Source organism: Micromys minutus (assembly GCF_963924665.1).
Source record: "Micromys minutus genome assembly, chromosome: 4".
Lineage (NCBI taxonomy): Eukaryota > Metazoa > Chordata > Mammalia > Rodentia > Muridae > Micromys > Micromys minutus.
Window position 1 is genome coordinate 30986998 of NC_137973.1, and position 24340 is coordinate 31011337.

At 41.1% G+C, this 24340-nt stretch overlaps 1 protein-coding gene across 3 annotated transcripts in view; it reads right to left on the bottom strand.

Moving 5' to 3' along the window:
- Window positions 1-24340, bottom strand: part of VPS45 (vacuolar protein sorting 45 homolog) — a 57099-nt gene that overhangs the window by 3875 nt on the left and 28884 nt on the right. For 2 of the 3 annotated variants that reach the window (XM_080916459.1, XM_080916461.1), the window contains exon 14: window positions 16739-16870. In XM_080916459.1, coding sequence (XP_080772585.1) covers window positions 16739-16870 — 132 coding nt within the window. Of the gene's footprint in view, window positions 1-15590; window positions 15716-16738; window positions 16871-24340 lie in introns of those variants that run through there. The other variant, XM_080916460.1, reaches the window with a different exon arrangement.

Here is a 24340-nt window from a genome sequence, read left to right on the forward strand (position 1 = left end):
GCCCAACTTAGGAGAAAAAGAAAAACAAAGTAAAGAAAAACAAACAGGAGCTCCTGGCCCAATGTCTTCTCTCACTGAGAAGGAGCAGGTCAGAGGCAAACACTGGGGCTTGGGAGAATCCAGCGCTGAGTGATTTGTTGGAGTGCAGAGGAAGGAAGGGGAAAGGCCCTCAGTGTCTGTGAGGACGGTGGACTCTAGGGGAAAGAACTGCTGTGCACCAGTCATGCAGGTCCAAGAGGGAGTCAGTGATGGGGAGACAGACCCCACAGATAGCTTCCCACCCTTGCAGACACCCAGCACCACAGCAGTTTGTCAGAGCAGCTATAACCATAAGGACAGGATGAAAATCCTAGCACTCAGGAGGTGGAGGCAGGGAGATGAACTCCTTGTCTACAAAGTGAGTTTAGGGCCAGCCAAGGGTCTAAAAGACCCCGTCTTGAAAAAAATAAAAATAAGAACAACAACAACAAAACCCTCTCTGGCTGGAAATTTAGCATTTAGACAATGTTTATACCCTTCTATGCAGCCATTTCTTTACATTGCTGCTAGCCCAAAGATTGGAGCTTGAGGCACTAGCTCTGTAATTCCCAGATGTGATCCAGGTTTTCATCTGGAAGTTGGGATCACAACGACCTTACTTGGATTAGGAAAGTTAAATGACATCCTCTCTGCAGTGATTCCTGCTCAGCTGCTATCCTGGATGTAGTGCACAAGGGTGCATAGAGATAGTCCGACGCTGCTTCTAACGATGAGCAGTTACAAAGTCTATCAGCCATGGACTGAGAATGTTAGCAAGGTACCTTCTTTAGCATACATGGAGCCCTGGGCTCAATCTCCAGCACTGCATAGAGCAGGAAGATATCTCTGAGCTCTCAGGAAGGGAAACAGAAGGATCACTTCAAGGTCATTCTTAAGTATATAGCAATTTGGATGTCAGCATGGGCTCCATAAGATCCTGAATCCAAAAAAAAAAAAAAAAAAGCAAAGCCTGGCCATAGTGATGCAGTCTTTAACCCCAGCACTCAGGAGGCAGAGGTAGGTGGATCTCTGAGAGTTCAAGGACAGCTTGATCTACAGACCTATACAGTAAAACCCTGACTCAAAAACTTTTTCAATAATATATATGTATACATATGTGTGTGTATGTATTAGTGTTTGTTGTCAAATAGATAGCTCCAGAGTAAGGGCATACTACATATTGTCAGTGAAGAAAAACTGATGACTGGTTAATCAAACAACAGAATACAGTGCCAAGGATAAAAATGACAAACATGTTTTTACTGAAAGCACACGGTCTTTAGATAAAATTTGCTTATGTGGGACCACACACCTTTAATCCCAGCATTCAAGAGGCAGAGGCAGGAGAACTGAAAGTCCAGAAAGGCAGGCTGCAGAGAAAGCCAGATTGGAAAAAGAAAGGTCAGGGGTAAGGTGTGCACACTCACTGGTAAAGAGACTCTGCACTAGGCCAGGAGTAAGGTGTGCACACTCACTGGTAAAGAGACTCTGCACTAGGCCAGGAGTAAGGTGTGCACACTCACTGGTAGACAGAGACTCTGTACTAGGCCAGGGGTAAGGTGTGCACACTCACTGGTAGACACTTACTGGGGGAGTTTGATCTTTTATTTAGTACCTTACTTTGGTCTAGTTGTGTTTATTATTAAAATTCTGATATTTATTTATTTATTTATGTGTGTGCAGTGCTTGCAGAGGGCAGAGGAGGGATCCTTAGGAACTGGAGTTCTAGATGGTTGTGAAATGTCAGGTGGGTTTAGGAGCTGAATCTGGGTTCCTACAAGAACAACAGTGCTTTTACTGCTGGGCTGTCTCTCCAGGCCCTAACTGTATCATTTTTTCCTATAAGAATTCTATATTGTTCTTGTGATGAAAAGTTGTCTTTAGTCTAGAGATACTCTAGTGTATACAGAGTCAGGAGGCTTGAGTCCTGGTTAAAGTCAACTTCATCCTCTGGAGTGCCTACTTTCCGTTAGGCACAGAGCACGATAACAGACAGAACTTCACAGTCATAAGGAAAAGCTGGTCAGTGGCAGGAAGAAAACAAACCTTTGCACAAAGAAAATCTTCACAAAGCCAATATGGTTCTGATGCTCTCAAAAGGATCCTGAGCTAGCGCAGGAGAGTGGTGTATGGGTTCCTTTCTCTTTGACATGCAAATTCTGTCATAGTATCCTAATTTTTCTGTAAATAATTCAGGGATTGAACCAACTCGTGGTTACAGGAGAAGGCTAAGTTTCTAGTGTTACTTGTTAAGGTGAGAGGTCTATAACGCACTTGCTGACAACATGCAGCAGCCACTGCTGGCTTCAAGTCTTCCCAGCTTCTCCTAAAACTTCATCAGTTGCCACTAATTATCAATTTAATTATTTTGATTTAAACTTTATTTAGAATACCAAAAGCCTCCAAATTAAATGATTTTGTTTCCCTGTTTTACGTTATTTTCTCACTGGGTATAAGGCTGTGTGGCTTGCCTTCCTTACAAGTACCACTTGAAAGCAAAGGATCTGAGAAGGCACAGCAGGTAAATCTTCCCAAAATAGTATTCCTTTTGCAGTACATGCACATACACACTAGGGAGAGAGAGAGAGAGAGAGAGAGAGAGAGAGAGAGAGAGAGAGAGAGAGAGAGAGAGAGAGAGAGAGAGAGAGAGAGAGACAGAGAGAGAGATGTGGAGGTAGGCAGGCAGGCAGACACTGGACTCAGTTCCAGCTCTGCCATTGGGTTTATGGGTTTTACTGCCTCATTGAGTACTCAGGTGAGAATTCTTCACCTGAGCAATTAGATCTCATTGGCTTGTTATAGAAATTAAGCAGAGTTGAATGGGGCCAGGCATGGTGGCACATGCCTTTAATTCTAGCACTCGGGAGGCAGAGGAACTCGGATCTCTAAATATGAGGCCAACCTGGTCTACACGGCGAGTTTCAGGACAGCCTGTATGTAGAGAGATACTGTCTCAAAAGTCAAAAATGAACAAAACTCAAATTGAAAGTATTTAGAAGTCTTAAATGTGAGATGTGTAGGTAATTTAAATGTTCTGGTAGTCATTAAAAAAAACTAAAAGGGCAGTCACTAATAAGCCGATACTAGACCAAAAAGCTCTGAATACCCATGAATCAATTCACAGGCCTTATGAAGCTCAAAAAAAGGAAGGAAGGCCAGAATGTAGATGCCTCAGTCCTTCTTAGAAGGGAGAACAAAACACTCATGGGAGGAAATACAGGGACAAATATTGGAGCAGGGATTGAAGAAAAGGTCATCCAGAGACGGCCTCACCTGAGGATCCACCCCCTATGCAGCCACCAAACCCATTCACTACTGTAGATGCCAAGAAGTGCATGCTGACAGGAGCCAGATATGGATGCCTCCTCAGAGGCTCTGGCAGAGTCATACTGATACAGACGAGGATGCTTGCAGCTAAACACTGGACTGAACACGGGGACCCCAATGAAGGAGCTAGAGAAAGAACTGAAGGAGCCAAAAGGGTCTGCAACCCCATGGGAAGAACAACATTAACAACCAGCCAAACCTTCCACAGCTCCTGGGGACTAAAACTCCAACCAATGAGCACACATGTGGAGACCCATGGCTCCAGCTGCAGATGTAGCAGAGGATAGCATTCTCTGGCATCAATGGGAGGAGAGGCCTTTGATCCAGTGAAGGCTCATTTTCCCAGTGTAGGAGAATGCCAAGGTGCTGAGGGGGGATGGGACTGGGGGATAACATTTAAAATGTAAATACAGAGAATAGCCAATAAATAAAGGAAAAAAAAAACCTAAAAGGGGAAATTTAATTATAATAGTTCATTCATGTACCTAAAGATTATCTTTTAGTACATAATCATCTTAAGTTATTAATAAGATATTTTAAATTTTCATGTGTGTTTTTTTTGAAATCCATAATGTCTTTTACACTTGGAATGCACTTCAAATCCAGCTAGCCAGTCAAGAGCTACTAGCTACTGCTGGGGGACCACTGATTAGACAGCACAGGTGTAAGTAGTGTAATATGTGGTAGGTGAACATTATAATTTAGTCCTTAGTGTTATTCTCTCTTTTAAAAAATTATTTACTTTTCTGATTTTTAAAGTTATGTATGCATCTGTGTGTAGCTATATACTTCTGAGATCAGGTGCCCACAGAGGGCAAGAGAGGAAGCTGGATTCCCTGTGCAGGAGTTACAGGTGGTCATAAGCCATGTGATGTGGGTGCTGGGCCCCGAACTTGGGTCCTCTGTAGAGTAGTATTCATTCTTAACCACTGGGTGGTCTCTCCAGGCCTATAATGTCCTCCTTAGAAACTGCCACAGAGTGTCTTTCGCAGTGTGCACCACAAAACCAGGTCACATCAGGTGATTATGGGATATGACATTCAACCACACTGGACTACACGGTGAGAAAACAAATCCTGAGTATATCAAGAAAAAGTATCAACCTGGTACTACAGAATGTTGCTTTTCCATATTTTAATTTTGTTGCATGTTGTATTGGCGATTGGCCCAGGGCCTTGCAGACCCCAGGCTGTATCTCTCTAGCCCACTTTTTAATGTTAAAACTGAGACATAATTCATAGATGATAAAAGTCAGATTTGAAGGGTGTTATTTGATGAGTGACTGAGTGTAGCTGGATAGCTACTTTATCAGTCTGAGACTCAGGATTGATCTGCACAGGGCTTCACAAACCACAAGACAAAATTCCCCATGAGCTGTCAAGCTGGTCTGTACTTGTTGAGTACAGGGTGCTCAGCTGCTTTCCAGAATGTCAAGCACATTAACATTTCCAATCAAGCCACACTGGAAACTGCCTCAAATACATTTAAAAATAGTCAAGCCTAGGGGCATGAATTTATTAACATATACAATATTTAGTTTAGTATTATGTATTTTAAAATGTAAACAGTCTAAATGCTTGATTACAATGATTAAATACATATCTTTTATATTTTAATTAAATTAGAATTATTGTAAGGAATATCGGATATCAAAGGAAAATGTTTTCAATATAACAAAATTAACAAAACCAGGTATGACTTGGAAGTGGAAGCTCATACCTACAATCTGGGAGGCAGAGGCAAGAGGAAAGCTGTGGGTTCAAGGCCAGACTGGACTATGGAGACATGCCATAGACTGCTGCACTCTCTACTTTCCCAAAGTAAACCTGCTGTGGAATGGTCTCCATGACACTATCCGTATTCTAATTACACAAAACAAAACAAAAACCCAAAACCCTTTACACGGGTTGGTGAGATGGCTCAGTGGGTATAGGGATGGCGAGAGCTCAGTTTTGGGAACTCATGTGGTGGAAAGAAAATGGATGCCTGTGAGTTGGCCTCCACACACCATGACACTCTCTCCACACACTCTTGCCAGTCCCCCAGTACGCATTTTTGTTTGTTTTGTTTTAAGTTTTGGGTAAAGAGACAATTTCAAGGAAGAAAGAGTACAGTATCTGTTTTCCTCCCTGAGAATGGTTTTTACTTTCATTTGGATTTACTCACGGTCTACACTGAGTATGGGTGAAGGACTTGCTGGGAGGGGAATGCCTGCTTATCTGCTGCTGAGACTTCATGCCTTTGGTAGTTAGAGGAAGGGAATTGGAAAATGAGATCTTTAATTGCTTTGTAGATTTATAGCTACTGAGGACTTAACCCACTATGTGTTAAGATTATTACTGATTTCAAAGGGAATCTGGCAGGAAAAGGGTGGTTTGCTGTCACTTAAGTCTTAAGAGGACATGATCAGACGATTCTGGAGGCTGACATTCATGCAGTGCTTCTCAGGCCAGCTGGCTAACACACCCATCTCTGTCCCCTTCATTCTATCCCGAGTCTAGAGAAAACGGGGACTCCATTCCATGAGAACAATTATGTCCGTACCAATCAGGGTCTTGGTCTCTTGATTCACACAGCTAACTCAGTTGCTACCAGCAATGACTCTAGTATTGACTGCTTGTGAAGTGGTAGTAAAGCTTAAAGTCCAAACCAAGATTCTCCTTCTTTTGCAAGGAAGGATCACGCTCTTCCGAAATATAAAAAAATGAAGACCCAATTTTTTGCAGGGAATAAATCCTGACTAAAGTTCATTGCATTAGGATTCTGCATTTTTATAATAAGCAAATATTAATTTGAGGGATAATGCTTTTAGTTCATGTTAGTTTCTAAAAGGTCTTCTAAAGATGCTTGAGTCTTTCATAAGAGTGGAACATTCCTAACTACAGAGCAGTACCTCCAGCTCCCTGCCCCCCACATTAGCTTTGGTAATTCAGATGACACTCAAATCATAAGTCCGGTGTTATGACTCTTCTTAAACTCACAATGCAAAAAGCTCATACAGAAATCTTCTGAGTAGCATTATTCATAGGAGTCAAAAGAGTGAAACTATTCATATATCAGGAAAATGTGGTACATGCATATAGTAAAATTTCCAGTCCTAAAGAACAACCAAGTATGCTAATACAACATGGGTGATCTTGGAAGATTATGCTAGGGAAAGAAGCTACTGAAAAGAAAACATATAATTCCACTGCCTAGGGAAGAGACACCTGTGTTGGTAGAAAATAGCTTAGGGCTAGAGTAGGAGATTCTTTGGGAATGATGAAAGTGTTCTAGATTATGATGAAGTTCCAACATGTCTGTAAATATGCTGAAGACAACATACTCTAGTATCAATACACTTTGAGTCAATTGTGTGATATGTGAATTATATCTCAACAGTGCCATTAAAAACATAATAAAAGCAATAACTCAGGCTGGAGAGATGCTTATTGGTTAAAAGCTCTTGCTGTTCTCTCAGAGGAGCTGAGTTCAGTTTCCATCCCCCCACACCACCCGGTAATCCATCTCCAGAGGATAGACTGCTCTCTCTGGCTGCCATTGGTACCCTCCACAAGTGGCACACAGACACACATAAAACCAAGCACGCTCCCCAACTAATCTACCCTGTTTTCTAACTTGTAGTGAAAATCTGTGTTTATAGTGCCCGGCATGGCCCTTCAGGATCAACTTCCCTGTGGTGTCTAATTGTATAGCCTTATATTCATGCTCACTCCTGCCGGACTCCCCGGCACTGCATGACTGTTCTAGGATACGGTGCTCTTGTGCCCTGGATGCTTGCTTTCCCTATCAGTTTGGCTGACTCCTTTATGTCTCTGCACAAATCACATGTTAACAAGACTTTCCAGACACCAGATTGGACAGTGTGACCCATTCCCACTGTCTGTAAGCAATATCGACTCCCCTTTCACCCTGTATTACATATGGACCTTCACAGTGTGTACATCACTTTCTGATTTACTAGGAAATGGATTAGCTTACTGAGTTTATTTGTCTCCCTTATATCCCTTGATCACTAAGTATCTGAGTGAATGAACCACTGGCTTACATTATTCTCATGTGATAGATAGTTATCCTAACACTCAGGTAAAATGGCTGATGACTGCTCTGTGTAGATGTTGGTGAAGGTAGTTGTGGTGGCAATGAGTCATGTTATATATACTTCATAGAAATGGAATGTGGCATTTCCACCCCCCCTCACCTGAAGACATAGTAGGCTAATGTGATTAAATGGAGAAATGGAGAGTTAGTCTTGTAAGAAGAGTACTACTAAGACAAGAGGCACCAGACAGTAGTGACGCATGCCTTTAATCCCAGTGCTCAGGAGGCAGAGGTAGGTGGATCTCTGTGAGTTCAAGGTCAGCCTTGTCTACAGGGCAAGCTCTAGGACATCTAGGGCTATGTAGAGACAACCTGTTTCAAAAAAACCACAAAACCAAAACCCAACCAAAGGAGGCAAAAGTCTAAACACTGTAAGCCTGCACAGATCTTACAGACAACACCTGGGCCAGAAAGCTGCCCAGGCTCAGGCCACTGCTGGATCTAATAATTATGAGATATATTTTACTGTATCTTCTTCACTTCCTAATTAGGCTATGCTTCCTAATCCTTCCCAAACAGTTCCACCAGCTGGGGACCAAGTTTTGAAATATATGAGCCTGTGGGGCCCTTATTCAAACTACCATAATATCTAGCAGCAAATATCCACCATCTGTTCTAATTGGTGTTTAAATCTAAGCAAAGGCAATCACAATTACACCTAATCAGAGAAGCCCTAAGGAAACCTGTTATGCAATAATGGAAGACCTGCTCATCAAAGCCCTGCTGCATCATAGCCAGAGTTTTGCTATAAAAATACTACCAGTACTGGGTAGTGACGCATATCTTTAATCCCAGCACACAGGAGGCAGAAGCAGGCAAATCTCTGAGTTTGAGGCCAGCCTGGTCTACAGAACGAGTTCTAGGACAGCCAGAGCTACACAGAGAAACCCTGTCTCAACAAACAAACAGCATGTTGTTAAGGAAGTTGATTATGAAAGAGACACTTAACTGGGTAGAGGGGTGCACAGCTGTAGTGGTACACTTCTGTAATCCCATCAGCTGAGAGGCTAAGTGAGGAAGGAGCATTGCTGTAAATTTGAGGTCACTTAGGGAACTTAGAGTGAGACCCTACCTCAAAAAGACAAAAAATAAATACACAATCAAACAAAAAGTTTTTGTTAAAATATATAGTGGGTCTCTGTTAATTCTGCAGTGCTAATGAACTCCTATTTTTATATGGTTCCTTACTGATTATTTGTGTCTAAGTTGCCATGGTAGAAACAGCCAATGGCTTCTGTCTGAAGAACTAAAGACAAATGAAAAAGGACACAAAGTCCACTTAAATCCCATCTTTAAATGGCAACTTGAATTTTAAATTGAACTACTGTATACTTTAAGTTCTAACAGAAAAGGCCAGGCACAATGGCATATGTCTGTCATCCCTGCACTGGGGAGGCAGGGGCAGGATCATTCTCAGGCTACACAGTGACTCCCAGGCCCTGTTTCAGAAAGAAAATGGGGTTGGGGCATACACTCCCAGGTACCTCCTGGCTTAAAATGAAGAAATGTAACTCAAGGTGCTATGTCAAAACTCAAACCAAACCACCAACAAAAATCACCAAAGGGCAGAGATCCAGAACAGGGTATAATAATTCTGTAGAACATATAGGTTTGGGTTCAGTTCTCTGCACTGTCCTCATGTCCCCAAAAAACTACAAAACAAAACCAAAAAAGACTCCCATCACCAAACTTAATGTTAATTCCAGAAATGCCCTATGGAGGAAGGAAAGACTTGTTTTCCTGCAATGGAACTCAGTATGCAGCCCAGACTGGACTCTCTGTGAAGCTCTCTGCCACCTGAGAGGCTCGGGCTGCAGGTGTGTGCCACTATGCCCGACATTTCTGTTCTTCATTTGCCAGTGTTGTTCACAACTAAGATTTAATTTCAATTTACAGAAGACAGTTACTAAATTTACCACGGGGAGGGTAAAGGAGCCTGTAGTTTTTTGGAAAGCAGATCAATTTTGACACATTTATTCTGCACAGTAAGTAACTTCCTCCGCATCATAAATGGGTGATTTATGCATGTTGTAGTAAGTGCTGCTTCTAAGATTCGGCTGCAGAATAAATCTGTGGTAGGCTCAGGTTTTATTTAAGATTGCAAAGATCAGGGAAAGCAAGTGACCCGAGTCCACAGAAATTCCACAAGAAGTATCTCAGTCTGTAAAGTCCTGTACTCAGAAGACACAGGATCTGTCTTTCCTGTCTCGTTATTTCAGATTCCAGTGACGAAGTCCATACCATCGCTTACACAGCTCTAAGCACAACAGGAGGGCATTCATTATGACATGTCTAAAAGTAGACTGCTTTCTAATCTCCATAGTTTCCCAAAATAATACTGACTGCAGAGCTCGCGAGCAGGAGTGCCTTGCTGTCGCTGAGCCCTTCAGGCATCACATACTGGAAAACAACAATCCCTGCATTGAACCTAACAATTTACAGAAACAAATTACTCAACTTATCCTCCTCATATTAAAGTGGAAATTGCAAGCTCACAAGTAGCCGACTCTAACATTTTCTCCCACTGAGCATCTGGGGCTGCCCTCCTCATCCCCAGAGCTCCTGAATGCCATGCACTTACTCCACCTCTAGGATTTCAAGGGTTTAAGAGGTGGGAAGTCAGTGGGGTGTACACTTAGTTATTCAGGAGGCTGAGGCAGGAGGATTGCTTGAATTCAGGATTTTACTGACTGGAAACAAAACAATAAGAAAAAGAGCAATGGATTTACCTAAGCACTTAGTGATACCTCAAGTAGTGTATACGCATCATGAAAATTGGCCCTTTCCACTGAAAGATGAATTTTATATTACTTCCAATTATTTAAGGCTTTGTAATGAATAGCCTTTTGAGATAGCAGTAATATCTTGTTATTAGTATTATATTTTACTATTTATTGGCTGCAGGCTATATATATCTATAAAGGCAAACTATACTGATCTGATATTAGATCATTTATGAATTATACACCTTAATTTTTTCCCTCTCAGTGTGACAATTGTCATAGCAAGTCCCTCTTCAGAAAAGCTTCATTGGTCAGGAGCCAGTAAACAATCCTGTCCAGACTCATCACCCTCTGTTGTTAAGTCATCTGCTTCAGGGTAAGCATTTAGCATGCTAACTATCAGACAAGAACACCACAGTCAGCTGCAGGACCTCTAGACTTTTTAAGGGCTGTCTCTTTTCTCTTATTAGTCCTTTGCGAATGTTTTACAAAGTATTTTAATCATATTCACCCCCCACACAACTCGTCCCAGATCCCCTCTTTCCCATTCAAGTTCCTCCCATCATTTTCACAGCAAGGCCCAGCCAAAAATGACCGGACACGCCTATCCTGAGAGAGTGGTACCAATGTTACAGAGTAGCCACTCTAGCCACTTCCAGATCAGGCCTGATCTGCAAGATGAAACCTGTGTCTGACATACTTTGGGGCTTTTTAAAATTTCACACAAAAGATCATTTGCTTAGTGACTTTGACAAATAATTTATTTTAAAAAATTAGTTTTCTTTCCTGTTTTTAAGACAGTGAGGTAAAAATTTAGTCCAAGTACTATTAACTAGTCAAACATGGAAATATGCACTTTTATTTACATGTGGTGAGATTTTATAAGGATGTGCACACACATATATCCCTTTGTAATGTTACTTATTTTTAAAATGAGATGTAGATTTTTAATTTTGCACTTCTGATATTTCAAGTTAAAGGGAAAATGCTACTTTCTTAGACCATACGGCTACGAAGACTTAGTAGAAAATATAGATTCCAGAAGTGTTTACAGGTCAACTAACTGTTTTGAACACTGATGTTAGAGGCCATTGAAAGCAAAAGACTGTCTAGTAAAAGTAAAAGTAAATATGCTTGAGAGAACTTGTTTGGATCAAGAAGATAAAGCACTATCAGGGCTGCCAGCAAGCACTAAGAAAACCTCTGACTCTAGACTGTGAGCGTTAGAGGACGATACAGGATCAGACCTAATACTAATGAAAGAGATGCACATTGGGCTCTGCCTTCCAAGCTCAATCTCTGTCTGTTTCTCTTTCTCTTGTTAATTAACACTCTGATGATGGTATACCCCAGGGTTAAGTGAATACATGTACAATATTTAGTACTGTCCTCAGCACACAGTATATGCTTAATAATTATTAAAAGTCATCATTTTTTTATCATTAGTAAGGGGGGAAAACTTGAACAAAATGTGATAGTATAAGTCACTTCTATAACAAAAGCACTCATTAGCCACTGAGTTAGGTATAAAACTACAAGTTGATCATTTTCAGATGTAAGGCTACCTTTTGAAACATGTAAAAATCTGAGAATGACATATAACATTTCACAAACTCTCAAGTCCTAATGGTTAGCTCACTGACATTTCTGTGTCTGGATTTCAGGCGGATTATATAAAGGTTCTCTTACAACAAAACACATAGAATGGCAAGAGAAAATTGCAAACATGCTTAAGCACATATGTAAATGTTTAAAAGGCAAGAAGAAACAGGGTGGTTGTGGCTCATCTCTTTAATTCCAGCATTCAGGAGGCAGAAGCAAGGGGACTTCTGAGTTTGAGGCCAGCCAGGGATACATGGGGAGCTCTGTTTCAACCAACCAACCAACCAATCAATCAATAAATCATTCAATCATTCATTCATTCATTCAATCAGTCAAAAAATAAATAGAGACAGACTACTGGATGGGTGCTGTACCAGAATTCTTAAGATCACAGGGTAAGCGTTAGTATATATGTATTTATAAAATGTAATATTTATATATAAATACTATACAAGGGCATGACCAGGAAATATGGTTCAGTGAGAAATGGGATTAGAGTGGAGACTTCCACATGATGTAGAGGCCTCACTAAGAAATGAAACTGAAAATTCTATGTACACAAATGATAACCAGGATGTTTGAATATCAGCTAGTGCCATTATTCCATGTCCTTCAGATTACAGAAATACTTACAAGCATAATTCCTAACTGCATTCTAAAACTTATCTTTATTCCCACAGCTAAATGTATACATGTATACATTCATACACACACACACACACACACACACGCACAATAATAGTAATCAAATAAAAAGAGGCTATTAATTTGAGAGCCATTAATGTAAGGGACATGGAGGGACTGGAGTGAGAAAGAGAAGTGATATAATTATATTTTAATTTAAAAAAATTATAGGACTTGGAAGAAATAAAGAACTTGAAAACATGACAAAAAAGGAGGGCATTAACAAAAGTAAGGCAAATTTGAAAAAGAAACAAATAAAACTTAAAGTATAGCAGGTATTATTCTAAATTTAAAGTTCAATGGAGACACTAAACATACAGTCTGCAGAGCTAGAGAGAGAATGCCTGAATTGGAATATTGCTCTGAAAAGTTCATACAGGAGAAAGCCCACAGAGATAACAGATAGTAGAAAAGAGAGATTAAGAGACAGGAGAGTCCAACATATATCTCATGGGAGTTCCAGAAGGAGAGGCCACAGGGAGAGGAAAGGTGATAACATTTGAAAAAAATGTGACAAGACTTTTCCAAGAAATTTTGCCAAACATAGAATTTTATAAATTAATGGCTCTCAATTTATTAAGAATAAATTAAAAAAAAAGAAAAAGGGCTGGAGAGATGGCTCAGAGGTTAAGAGCACTGACTGCTCTTCAATTCCCAGCAACCACATGGTGGCTCACAACCATCTGTAATGGGATCTGATGCCCTCTTCTGGTGCATCTGAAGAGAGTGACAGTGTACTCACATAAAATAAATAAATAAATCTTTAAAAAAATAAATTGATATTCACATTCAGAATATTAAAACTAGGACATCAAAGATAACAAAGATAGTTATTAACCAGAAGAAGCTGGGTGGTGGTGTGGCACACCAAAGACAGGGGATCTCTGAGTTTGAGGCCAGCATGGCCTACAGAGTGAGTTCCAGAACAGCCAGGGCTACACAGAGAAACCCTGTCTCTCTCAAACAAATAAACAAACAATCAAACATCAGAATAATGCCTTCAAATAACAAACAAAATAACAAAAGTCTTATTGTCAGAAAAGACTTTTGCTTGTTTTGAGGCAGAAAATCTATGATGTCCAAGCCGGCCTGAAATGAGCTATATAGACCAGGCTGGTCTCAAACTCACAGAAATCCACCTGCCTCTGCCTCAGGAGTGCTGGGATTAAAGGAGTGTGCCACCACACCCAGCCTCAAAGAATATTTGTTAGAAGTAACAAGTGAAAATAATTTCATTGACTTTTAAGTACTGAACAGAAATCATTAGTCCCAAATGATTTTTATAAGAATCCCTCCTCCTTCCTTCTGTTTTTAAAAGGATTATTTTTATTTGTGTATGTGAGACCTTGGAGGTCACAAGAAGTTGTCAGACTCCCTGGAGCTGGAGTCGTAGGTAGTTATGAGTCACCGAATGTAGGTTCTCGGATCTGAACTTGGGTCCTCTGGAAGAGTAATAGCAAGTACTCTAAACCGAGCCATCTCCCCAGTCCTCAGCATAGAATTCTGAACTGACTGGAGTAATACAGTTTTACAGATATCAAGGTGACTGACAGCTGGAAGGGTGTTCTTTGGTAAAAATAAAATTGTATCAAAGAGAAGACTGGAATGAAAGAAACAAACTGGATGGAGAAGAGGGACAAGTTCTATGGGTGGGGTGTAGTTTTATGAGGGTGGTGTGGTTAGGTGGTAGAGTGCTTGTTTCTCAAGACTTAAAAGGTTTAGTTTCTAAATTTATTTATTCATTTATCTTCTTTTAAAATTTTTTATTTCATTTTTGATACTAGGTCTCACCCTGTAGCCCTTTAGGTTTGAACTTGCAGACCAGGCTGGCCTTGAACTCACAGACATTTGCCTCCCTCTGCTTCCCAAGTGCTATGATTAAAGAAATGGGCCACCATACTGGGCTAACAAATATCTTTTAAGATTAGGAAAAATCAATTTATGGCAACAGAAATCTCATCAGCAGTGACAGCCCAGGGGGGTGGGAAGCAGGCACACAAGGGGCATTTCTGAGGACACTGGCTACAGAGGTATATTCAGTGTGACATTTCACTGAGATGACTCTTCTATATGTAATGGCGTGTATGTGGTAGTACAGAAAGATGTCTTTGTCCCCACTCTTGGCACAGAGCTCCTAAAACCCCGGCATTTCCTGAGTGTCCTTTGTTTCAATGAAGCTACTCTTGTGGGCTTCAGGATTCAGAAAAGACCAAACCATGGTCAGAGCTTGGAACTTTTAGCCCGTGCCCCAACCTTTGGGGAAAGTGTTTGGAGTCTAAGTCACTAATGGCCAATGATTTAATCAGTCATATCCACACAATGGAACCCGGAGAACTTCATTAAATGAGAAAGTTCAAACATCTCTCAGGCTGGCATGTGAGGCCTCCTCATTCTGTCCACTAAACCTTGCTCTCTGCATTCCTTCTTGACATTTCCTGAGTGACCTTCTTAACAAATTAGTAAATGTAAATAAAGTGGTTTCCTGACTTCTGCACGTGGTTCTAGAGAATGGGTTGTGGGTCCTAACTTGCAGCTGGTAAACGAGAAGGCTGGCATCTGAAGTGGGGCAGCTACAAATCACCACCACACAGTTCAGACCAAATGAAATTCTGATAGACTACTAAGATGCAAGTTTAAATATGAGCCCTAAAAGTAATAGTAAAAATGTTAGCATTTATATATTTGGCTGGGAGAGAACTTTCTAAGTGTAACATTGGCAGAAATCGCTGGTAGCTTAACTACATAAAAAACTGAAAATGACAGCAACAACAATGCAGTTTTTATCCTAGAATATTGAAGAAAATAAAGAGAAACCTCTGGGGCTGGAGAGATGGCTCAGTGGTTAAGAGCATTTGTCTTTGCAGAGGCCCTAGGTTCAGTTCTCAAAACCCACATGGCAGCTCACAACCATTCCTAACCAGTTCCAGGGGATTCACAGGCACACACATGCAAAGCATACATGTAGGTAAAACACTCATTCACAAATAAATAAATACATTTTTAAGAAAATCAAATACTGGAAAAGATTGTGAAATATAAGATTAATGGTTAATATTCTTAAAACAAATAAGAAAAAGCAGAAGAATACCCTAATTATAAAGAAGGCAAGGACATTACCCGGCAATTCACATACATTGCAAATACATATGTGTCAGCACGTTCTGGACACTGTCAAAGGGGCTAAGTGACTTGTCCAAGTTCACAAGAAGAGTTCAGGGAATGCTAGGGGTGAAACCCAGGCAGTCCTGCTGTTCAAAAATCTGTCAACAGAGAATAATGATCTATTCAATACTAACATATTTAAGTGGTTGAACTGTGGAGCTTTTCCTTCTCTATGTACTTTCTGACATGAAAAAGAAAACACTTCACAATAGGTTCATATTACTTCCATAATGAAGGCAAAATTATATATAAGTCAAAATAGTATGTAATGAAAGGACATGTAAATCCTGTTCATGACTCACAGTTACCCAAACCGCACGTGTCAGCACACACCCCTCAGACCAATCACTGAATCCAAATGTCTGACCTATCTCTCTAGTCTAGGAGTCTCCCTACCCCTCACTGCCACATCAATATTCCTGAAGCAACATATATTTCCTGTAATTTTCCTGATCAAAAACTTCAATATTTTCAATTTTCTTATATAAAAAAATAAAAATTCCTCAGCCCCACCCCAGGTTTTCCATACTTACAGTGTTAATTAAACTGTTTACTGTGCTACACACATTCTTGATAGTGGGCCCTGTGTGGAGCTAGCTCTAGATAGAACGTGCTCTCCCGTCATGTATCCATGCTTTGTGTGGGGCTCTGCTTGTGTGTACTTTTCCTCGTGAACTCTTGCCCGTTCCCTTAGTCACTTGAAGAATCCATAGTGTTTTCTCTCTCTCCAGAGTCTTACTTCCTTGCTTCTCTTCTGCATTTCCTGATAATAGCACTTGGGATGGACTCTAGCTTATCTTTGTATTCTTCTCCCTAAGTACATACCGAACATGGCTAATCAACAGAAACACTCAGGGCCAATCGTGGGCTTTTGTTTGGCTTCTTTCAAAGTGTCTGTCTGGTTACCAGAGGTTCTTCTCTGAGCACAGAGCACATGACTTGCTAGCAGTACAGGAAGGACATGTCTCAAACTCAGCTCCTCACCTCAGGCGCTGCCTTCTCAGAGCGCGTCCTGGACAGCGGTTTGGTCATTAGTCTCCCAGACACAGGGAATCTGAACGGCATTCCCCAGGACAGGGAGGACTGCAGGACCGAGGGGTTTTTGGTTTTCGTTTTTTTACCTTTTCGTGTTGTGTATTGTTGTTCCTCCCAGAACGATCCTCACCCCAGGAGTGGTGCGGTTCAGGTTGTAGACTGTCAGTGCCTCTTCATAGGTGGCTCCTCCAATGACAAACACGATGATATCCTGAGGCCTGTGATAATAAAGACAGGCAGAATGTCACAGGCTAAGCCATGAAAGGGGGCTTTTAATAACAAATAAAGGGTTGTTATCATACACGAAATTTTAATTCCTAAGGTCCCCCACCCCATTTTTGGCGAAGGAAGTAGAATCAAAGCAGAATAAAGGGTTTAAAAAAAAGTTTTAATTATCTCCAATTGGCAGGAAACAGAAGGAAATGCTGAATAGTGATTTGCTTTCTGCTTGAGAGCGGATGTCTTATTTCTGTGCTGGGGATTTCAGAATAGCACAATGGTGTTTGCTGGAACCAAATGCAAAAATATTCTTTTATATCCGAGAGGCTGAGAGTGCTGTGCTGCAGTAATTTATGCCTGTGCCACTCAGCTCCTTCGCATACAGCCCTGGGTCAAGTGTTCCGCACAGTGTTAGTCACCATGGCCCCTGCCCACAGGCTTCAAGCATTTTGTAGAATACTAGAATACTGTATGTCCCTAGGCTATGGGACCAAAATTAGTGAGTATGATGATTACACAGAAAGAATGGAACATATAAGATATCAGTGCAATCCCATGTCTGCATTCTTTCGTATTTCACACTGATCTCTGGTGAATCACCTTGGCCACTGGTTTCATCATGGTGGCAGGGCAGGCACTATGCTGTTTCCTGTGTTCCTGTCTTATCAAAACGGCTTCATAATAAAGGAGAAGACACCTCCTGTCAGCTCCTTCTGCAGGTGGAACAAGGTCATGTTTTCAGTTATTCAAGTTTGTCTTCCCTCCCTCCCTTCCTGTCTGTCTGTCTGTCTTTTCCTTCCTTCCTTCCTTCCTTCCTTCCTTCCTTCCTTCCTTCCTTCCTTCCTTCCCTCTCTCTCTCTCTCTCTCTCTCTCTTTCTTTCTTTCGTGCCATCAGAAGAGAAAATAAACCAGACAAACAGTTTTGTTACATTTAACAAAACAAAACTACATCAAGCAGAAGCATCAATTTTAGAAATTGGGGCCCAAAACTAAATTCACAATATATATACTTACATGCAGACTATGAAAAGCCTCAATGTGTACATTTCCTCCTTGTATTTCCATATGTCTTTCTAAATTACCTTGAAGCAATTAAACCAAGACAGTATTTGTTCTTATAGGACTTTATGGAGACAGACTTAGCTATCATAGCTTTCTGAGTAAGTTTAGATGGTCTCTGACCTGCAGAGACTCTCCAGTGGAGCAGATGCATGTTTGAAAATATAAAGAGGTAGTTATTTTGCAATTAGCTAGTAAGAGGGTCAATTATGACAGGTCTCTGGGAGTCGGGATAAAAATCTTGCCTTTAAAACACTAAATTTGGGCTGGAGAGATGGCTCAGTGGTTAAGAGCACTGACTGCTCTTCCAGAGGTCCTGAGTTCAATTCTCAGCAACCACAGGGTGGCTCACAACCACCTGTAATGGGATCTGATGCCCTCTTCTGGTGTGTCTGAAAGCAACTACAGTGTATTCATATAAATATAAATAAATAAATCTTCAAAAAACACTAATATACTTATTTTTTTTTTACAAATTTATTTATATTTCTTTTATGTCCATGGATATTTTGTCTGCATGATGACTTGCCCATGGAGGCCAAAAGGAGTGTCAGATCCTCTGGCACTGGATTTATAGACAGTTGTGAGCAGCCATGTGGGTGCTGGGACTTGAACCCAGGTCCTCTGGAAGAGCAGCCAGTGCTTTAACTGTTGTGTCATCTCCCCAGGCTCCTGATTTACCTTTTAAAGTAAACTTCATTTAAAACTCCCACCACAGGCTGGGAATATTCTGGCATGTGCAAGGCCCAGAGTTCTATTCTTAATACCATAAAACAAAAGCACCCAAGACAGACAATGTATCTAGACATAGTGACTAAGAGTTACATATTACTACATATTCAAAAAGATTTTTACAAATTTTTATTTATAAAATACAGCTTTGGAGTTGTCTGTGGTGGTGTGTGTGGCTTATACCTGTACTAGGAGGCCTAGGAGTCTGGAGACTTGTGATTAATCTAGTTATATAGTGGGTTTTAGGCCAACCAGGGCTCTATAGTGAGACAATATAAGAAAAAATCAGAGCCATGAAGATTAGGTCATTATTGGGTAAAAGTGCCTATCACTAAGCCTGACAGCCTCAGTTTAATACCCAGAACCTATATTGTAGAAGGAGGGAGCACATTCCTGCAAGATGTCCTCTGAGCCTCACACATGTGCTTACACATAGAAAAATAAACAAGTGTAATTTAAATGCCAACCAGCCAGACAACCAATAACAGTTAAAGATACCCCAAACTGTTCTGAAGTAAAGGCAACTACACAGCATGGGACTCAAAAAACTGCTGAAGACATTTTTTTTTTTACTGTGTCATCCCACCCCAGCTTTCCTGTAGAGGTGAGCACTGTTGCTCACCTTAAGTGTCCTCCTGTGCGGCACTTTGAAGCACAAACACAAAGCATTCCACACACTGCTCTGTTCCTACCCTTGGATAATAGTACATTTACATTACATGTGTCTGGGGCTGGGGCATCCTGCACAGACCGAATGTGTGTGGTTGCCAAAGGATAACTGGGAACTGGTTCTCTCCTTCCACCATGTGGGATCTTGGGAATTCAACTCAGGCGATCAGGCCTGGCAGGAAATTCTTTTGCTGTCTTGCCAGCCTCCGTATTGTAAATTTAAAAACTTGAGAGAGGGAGCTGGAAAGATGGCCCTGTGGTTAAAAGCAGTTGCTGCTTTTGTGGAGACCAAGATTCAGTTCCCAGAACATACATGGTAGCTCACAATTATCTGCAACTCCAGTCTCAGAGATCCTCTGTGGCCCTGTGGGCACTAGGAACACAAGTGGTGTACTTATACATAGGCAAACACACATACATATAAAAATATCTAATTGTTCAAAAGTTTTTAAATTGGGCATGGCGTTGTATGCCTTTAATGCCAGCACTGGGGAGGTAGAGACAAGCAGATCTCCGTGGGTTCTAGGCCAATCTGGTCCACACAGCAAGCTCTAGGTTAGTTAAGCCTCACAGTGAGCCCCTATCATTTTTGTGAGAGGGCTCTCCTAGCTGTTTTGCATAAGCCATCACACCAGCAATCCACCAGAGTATGTGCTCCCCACATGTCAGGGCCATGCATTTAAAAGCTGTTGGTCCCTTTAAATGTGTAGGTGACAATAAAGCAGAGTTTCATTGTGACTTATTATTATGATCTGGTCATTCTGTCTTAAGCTAACTTTAGGTAGTTTGGCTCTGGACTCCACTAAGTAACTTCTGTTGTCAGAGCTGAACCACATTGTTAACTCCAAATAACTCTTCTTTAGTCTCTGTCTTACTTGATCTGCTAGCAGCATTTGACAAGCTGATCATCTGCTTCTCCTGGGTAAATTCTCTCCATCCAGTCTCTAGGACTTCCCCCCTACTCTATTAGTGGCCATTTCCCAACTCCCTAGGTAGATCTAGTTCATCTCCCTAAACTTTCACTAATGTGTCCAGGGTCTAGCCACTGAGCCACTTCATAATCTACATACACTCTAGAGCTCCTTCAAATGTGATGGTTTAAATTGATGTAGTTAAAGTTTTAACTCCAGCAACACTAGCCATATGTGGGTAATACCTGCCCACTATGGATTGAGGGTGCTCCCCAAGGGTTGACAGACACACTGAAATGTAATCCCCATTGTGAGGTGTTAGGAGGATAGCAGCTTGGAGGAGGGGCCTCTGGGAATGATTATGATTAGCTAAGGTAATCAGGTGAGAGCCCTTAGGACTGTAGCTGATGCAAGAGGGCACAGAACAGAGGACAGACACATCATATTCTCAGGAAATGAGTGGGGTTTTTTGTTTGTTTTTTTTAACTGTAAGATTTCATGCACAGTGCTCTACTCTGAGGTCCATCAAGCAGTTTGAATTTGAATAAACAAATACTGGTGAATTGCACCGATTATTAAGGACAGGATTTCCTGCCGTCCAAGGAATACAGTGACTGATGAGGGGAGTGAGATCAGAACACTTGTATTCTGAGCTCCTAATCTGGAAAATCAGAAAAGCTGCCAAGCAGGCAAAGAAAGCATGCTAAAAAAACGTTAAAACAAAAAAAAAAAAGATGCTGGTGTCTGTAGCTGCCCTCTGATGTAGGCTATGCAAAAGTAAGCACAGCACCTAGCTGTGGGGCTGGAGAGATGGCTCAGCAGTTAAGAGTGCTTGCTTTCACGATCATGAGGACCAGAGTTTGGATTTCAGCACCCACATAACAATCTGGGTGCTTCGTACATGCACTGTAACCCCAGTTCTGAAACAGAGAGAGACAGGAAGAGCCCTAGGTTCAAGAGAGATACTGTCTCAAAAGAACAGGTAGACAATAACATCCCTTCCTGGCCTCTGCATGTATGCGCATGTGTACCTGGACACACATGTGCAATATACTCGAGATACATTCACAAACACACAAATCTTTACAACAAATAAAACAACCAACAACCCTAGATAAAGGGATAGGGTCTTAGAATTCAATTCACTTATATACCTAACAAAGATGACTATGTCATATTTGACTATGACATAATACAAGTTTTTCTGAGCCTCCTGATACTGATTCAATGTGGTTAAAGGAAGAACACTTATGAAAAACTTTAAGACTAAATTTTTAAAGATTTTATTTTCTGGTATATGCATAAATGTTTTGCCTGAAAGTATATGTACCATTCTGCCTGGTGTCAGTGAAGTTGGAGGCTTCAGGTCCCCTGGAACTTGAGTATGGATGATTATGAGCCACCATGTGGGGGCTGAGAATCAGATCTGTGTTCTCCGTAAGAGCAACATGTGCTCTTAACCCCTGAGCCATTTATCTACTTCCAGAAAAATCTTTTAAGAAGATTTATGTGTATGAGTGTTTGCCTGCATGCTATCTGTGCACCATGTGCATACCTGGTACGTATGGAGGACAAAAGAGGTCATGAGATCCCCTAGAACTGGAGTTACAGCTGTGAGGTGCCACGTGGGTGCTGGGAACTGAACCTGGGTCTTCTGGAAGAACACGTTTTCTTAACTGCTGAGCCATCTATCTCTTCAGCTCCTGAAAAAACTAGGTGTGGTGACTCACCCTAAAAGTCTAAGCACTTAGGAGTCTGAGGCAGGAGGATTGCTAAGATCTGGAGGCTAGCCTGAGCTACAGAGTGATACCTTATTGTTTAAATTTAAAAAACAAACAATTTTTTAAATTTCATAACATTTTCCTTTCTATTATTTTATCCAGTGAATTTTAAAAGATGTTTTAAACGATGAGAACAGTGGTAAATATATAGAAAATCTTTTTTCCATGATGGGGTACACAAGTTCGGTTCTATGTGCATCTTTTTGTGCACTATAATTTATCATAGCAACTCAGAATATTAATTAAGCAGTCAGCAAATGTTAGAAAACAGCAGCCAGTTCACACTGTCTTCTGCTATACAAAGGCATCCTAAGAGCCCAATTTGTGTCTAATTTTGTTAGAAAAATAAAAATTCAAATATAGTATTTCTAGAAGTTATTTCTATATATGAGCTAGTCAGGAAAAACTTTCAAATGTAGCTCTTAACCTACTTTGTGGATTACTACACTTCTGCCTAAAGTTTAAATTTTTGACTATACTTAGAGATAGTAAAGTTCTTTTGATTTTTTTTCTGCATGGAAAAAGGCTTTTAGAGGAACAAAAACAATGATTGCAACAAGAGTCCAAGAAATGTGTGCATATCAGAAGTAAGCGATGATTCTGAGGACAGATTAGTCAGATAGGAGGATAAATAATTCCATCTGTAGGATGAAGACCGACATCCTTTTTTCTTTTACTTACAAACAGTGAGCACAAATTACACAGCTAAGGCTAAAAGATACAAGTGCTCTGGCTTTGCACATCTGCACTATTGCACAGCCCCGTGATGACTCCTAATACTGCAGCAGTGTACATGCAGGTGCTGGGGAAGGTCAGCTGTGTTGGGTACCTTGGAACTGGAGTCCCAAGCAGTTGTGAGTCACCTGAAGTGGATGCAGGGAACCAAACCTGAGTCTTCTGCAAAGGGAATAAGTAAGTGCTCTTAACCACTGACCCACTTCTTCAGCCCTGCGACCTTTTATAGACACACCCTTAGTACACACCTTTAACCTCAAACAGCGAAGGTAAAGTTACTTTGTAGAAGGAAGCAGCCATGTTTAAAAGTGACTTCTAGTTGAGAGGTAGACAAAGTGATGAACCAGAGAAAGATCTGACAGAACAGGGTGTGTCCAACTGTCACAAGATCAGAGAGGAGAGAGGCAGCATGAGAGGGAGAAGTGAGAAGACTGGACCTCGTTCTTGTCTGCATGACTCCATAGCTTCTAGTTTTTCTCCTACTGTTTTCTTTTATTTTCTCCTTCAGTGGTCCTATCTGGTCTATATGATCTATGTCTTATCAACTTCCAGCTTAATACAAAGTTCTTTTGAAATAAGGTCCTACTATGGGATCTTCAGTGCTGGGATTACAGATGTAGGCACCACACAGAGCAATATGCCACATTTCTATTTTACTCTTACATAGGCACCTCTTAATTTCTCCTCAAAACCTGAGGGTTATCCTTGATTTCTGTTTCTCTTGCTCTATGCACATACTTTTTTGAATAGATTGATTTTTCCTTCCCTCTTACCTTCTAGTCAAATCACATTCACTTCTTACGTGGACTGTAAGCAACTTCCTTAGGGGTATCTTTGCTTCTTTGTTCTCCACTAGCAATACAATGTCTCACAGTTATTTAAAACACGATTTGGAGCTGGGTGTGACACCGCTTTTAATCCCAACACTAGGGTGGTAGAAGCTGGCAAAGATCCACTGTGAGTTTGAGGCCAGCCTGGTCTATATAGCAAGTTACAGACCTGCCAGGGCTACACAGTGAGACTAGCTCAAAAGGAAAGAAAAGCAAACCTTACCAGAGCCTACAGGATCCATGTGATGCAGTCCCCATCTATTTGCTCACCCACTCTCCCCCTCCCCAACCTCACTGTGTACTTCTTTCTGGCTCACGGGCAAGTTCTCCCTTCTTAAGCCCTGTGCTCTGGTGTTCCCTCTGCTTTAGGTGCCTTTTTCTTCTAATCATTACATGATTTTTAAAATGTAGGATCCATTTTAAATTCCATATCCTCAGAGAGGTTCTGCCCAACTGAAGTGGCCTTTCCCACGGTGACTTTGCAGCTTGAGTCTTCTACCACACTTTTTGTTTACTTTTTCATTCTAAAAGGGCCTTAAGGGCAAGTCCCATGTCCTTCCTGCCACTTCTACAGCCTTAGTGCCTACAGCAGTTCTTAACATCCCGAAAGCATTTAATAAACATCTGTTGTATCAAAGAATAAAGCCCCAGAATTAGCTGCATACATGTTTAGATGACCGTGACAATGCCATCAGACAGCAACAGCTAATGAGCATTTGGGGACAGCATCACTTTGAGCTTTGTTTGGCAAT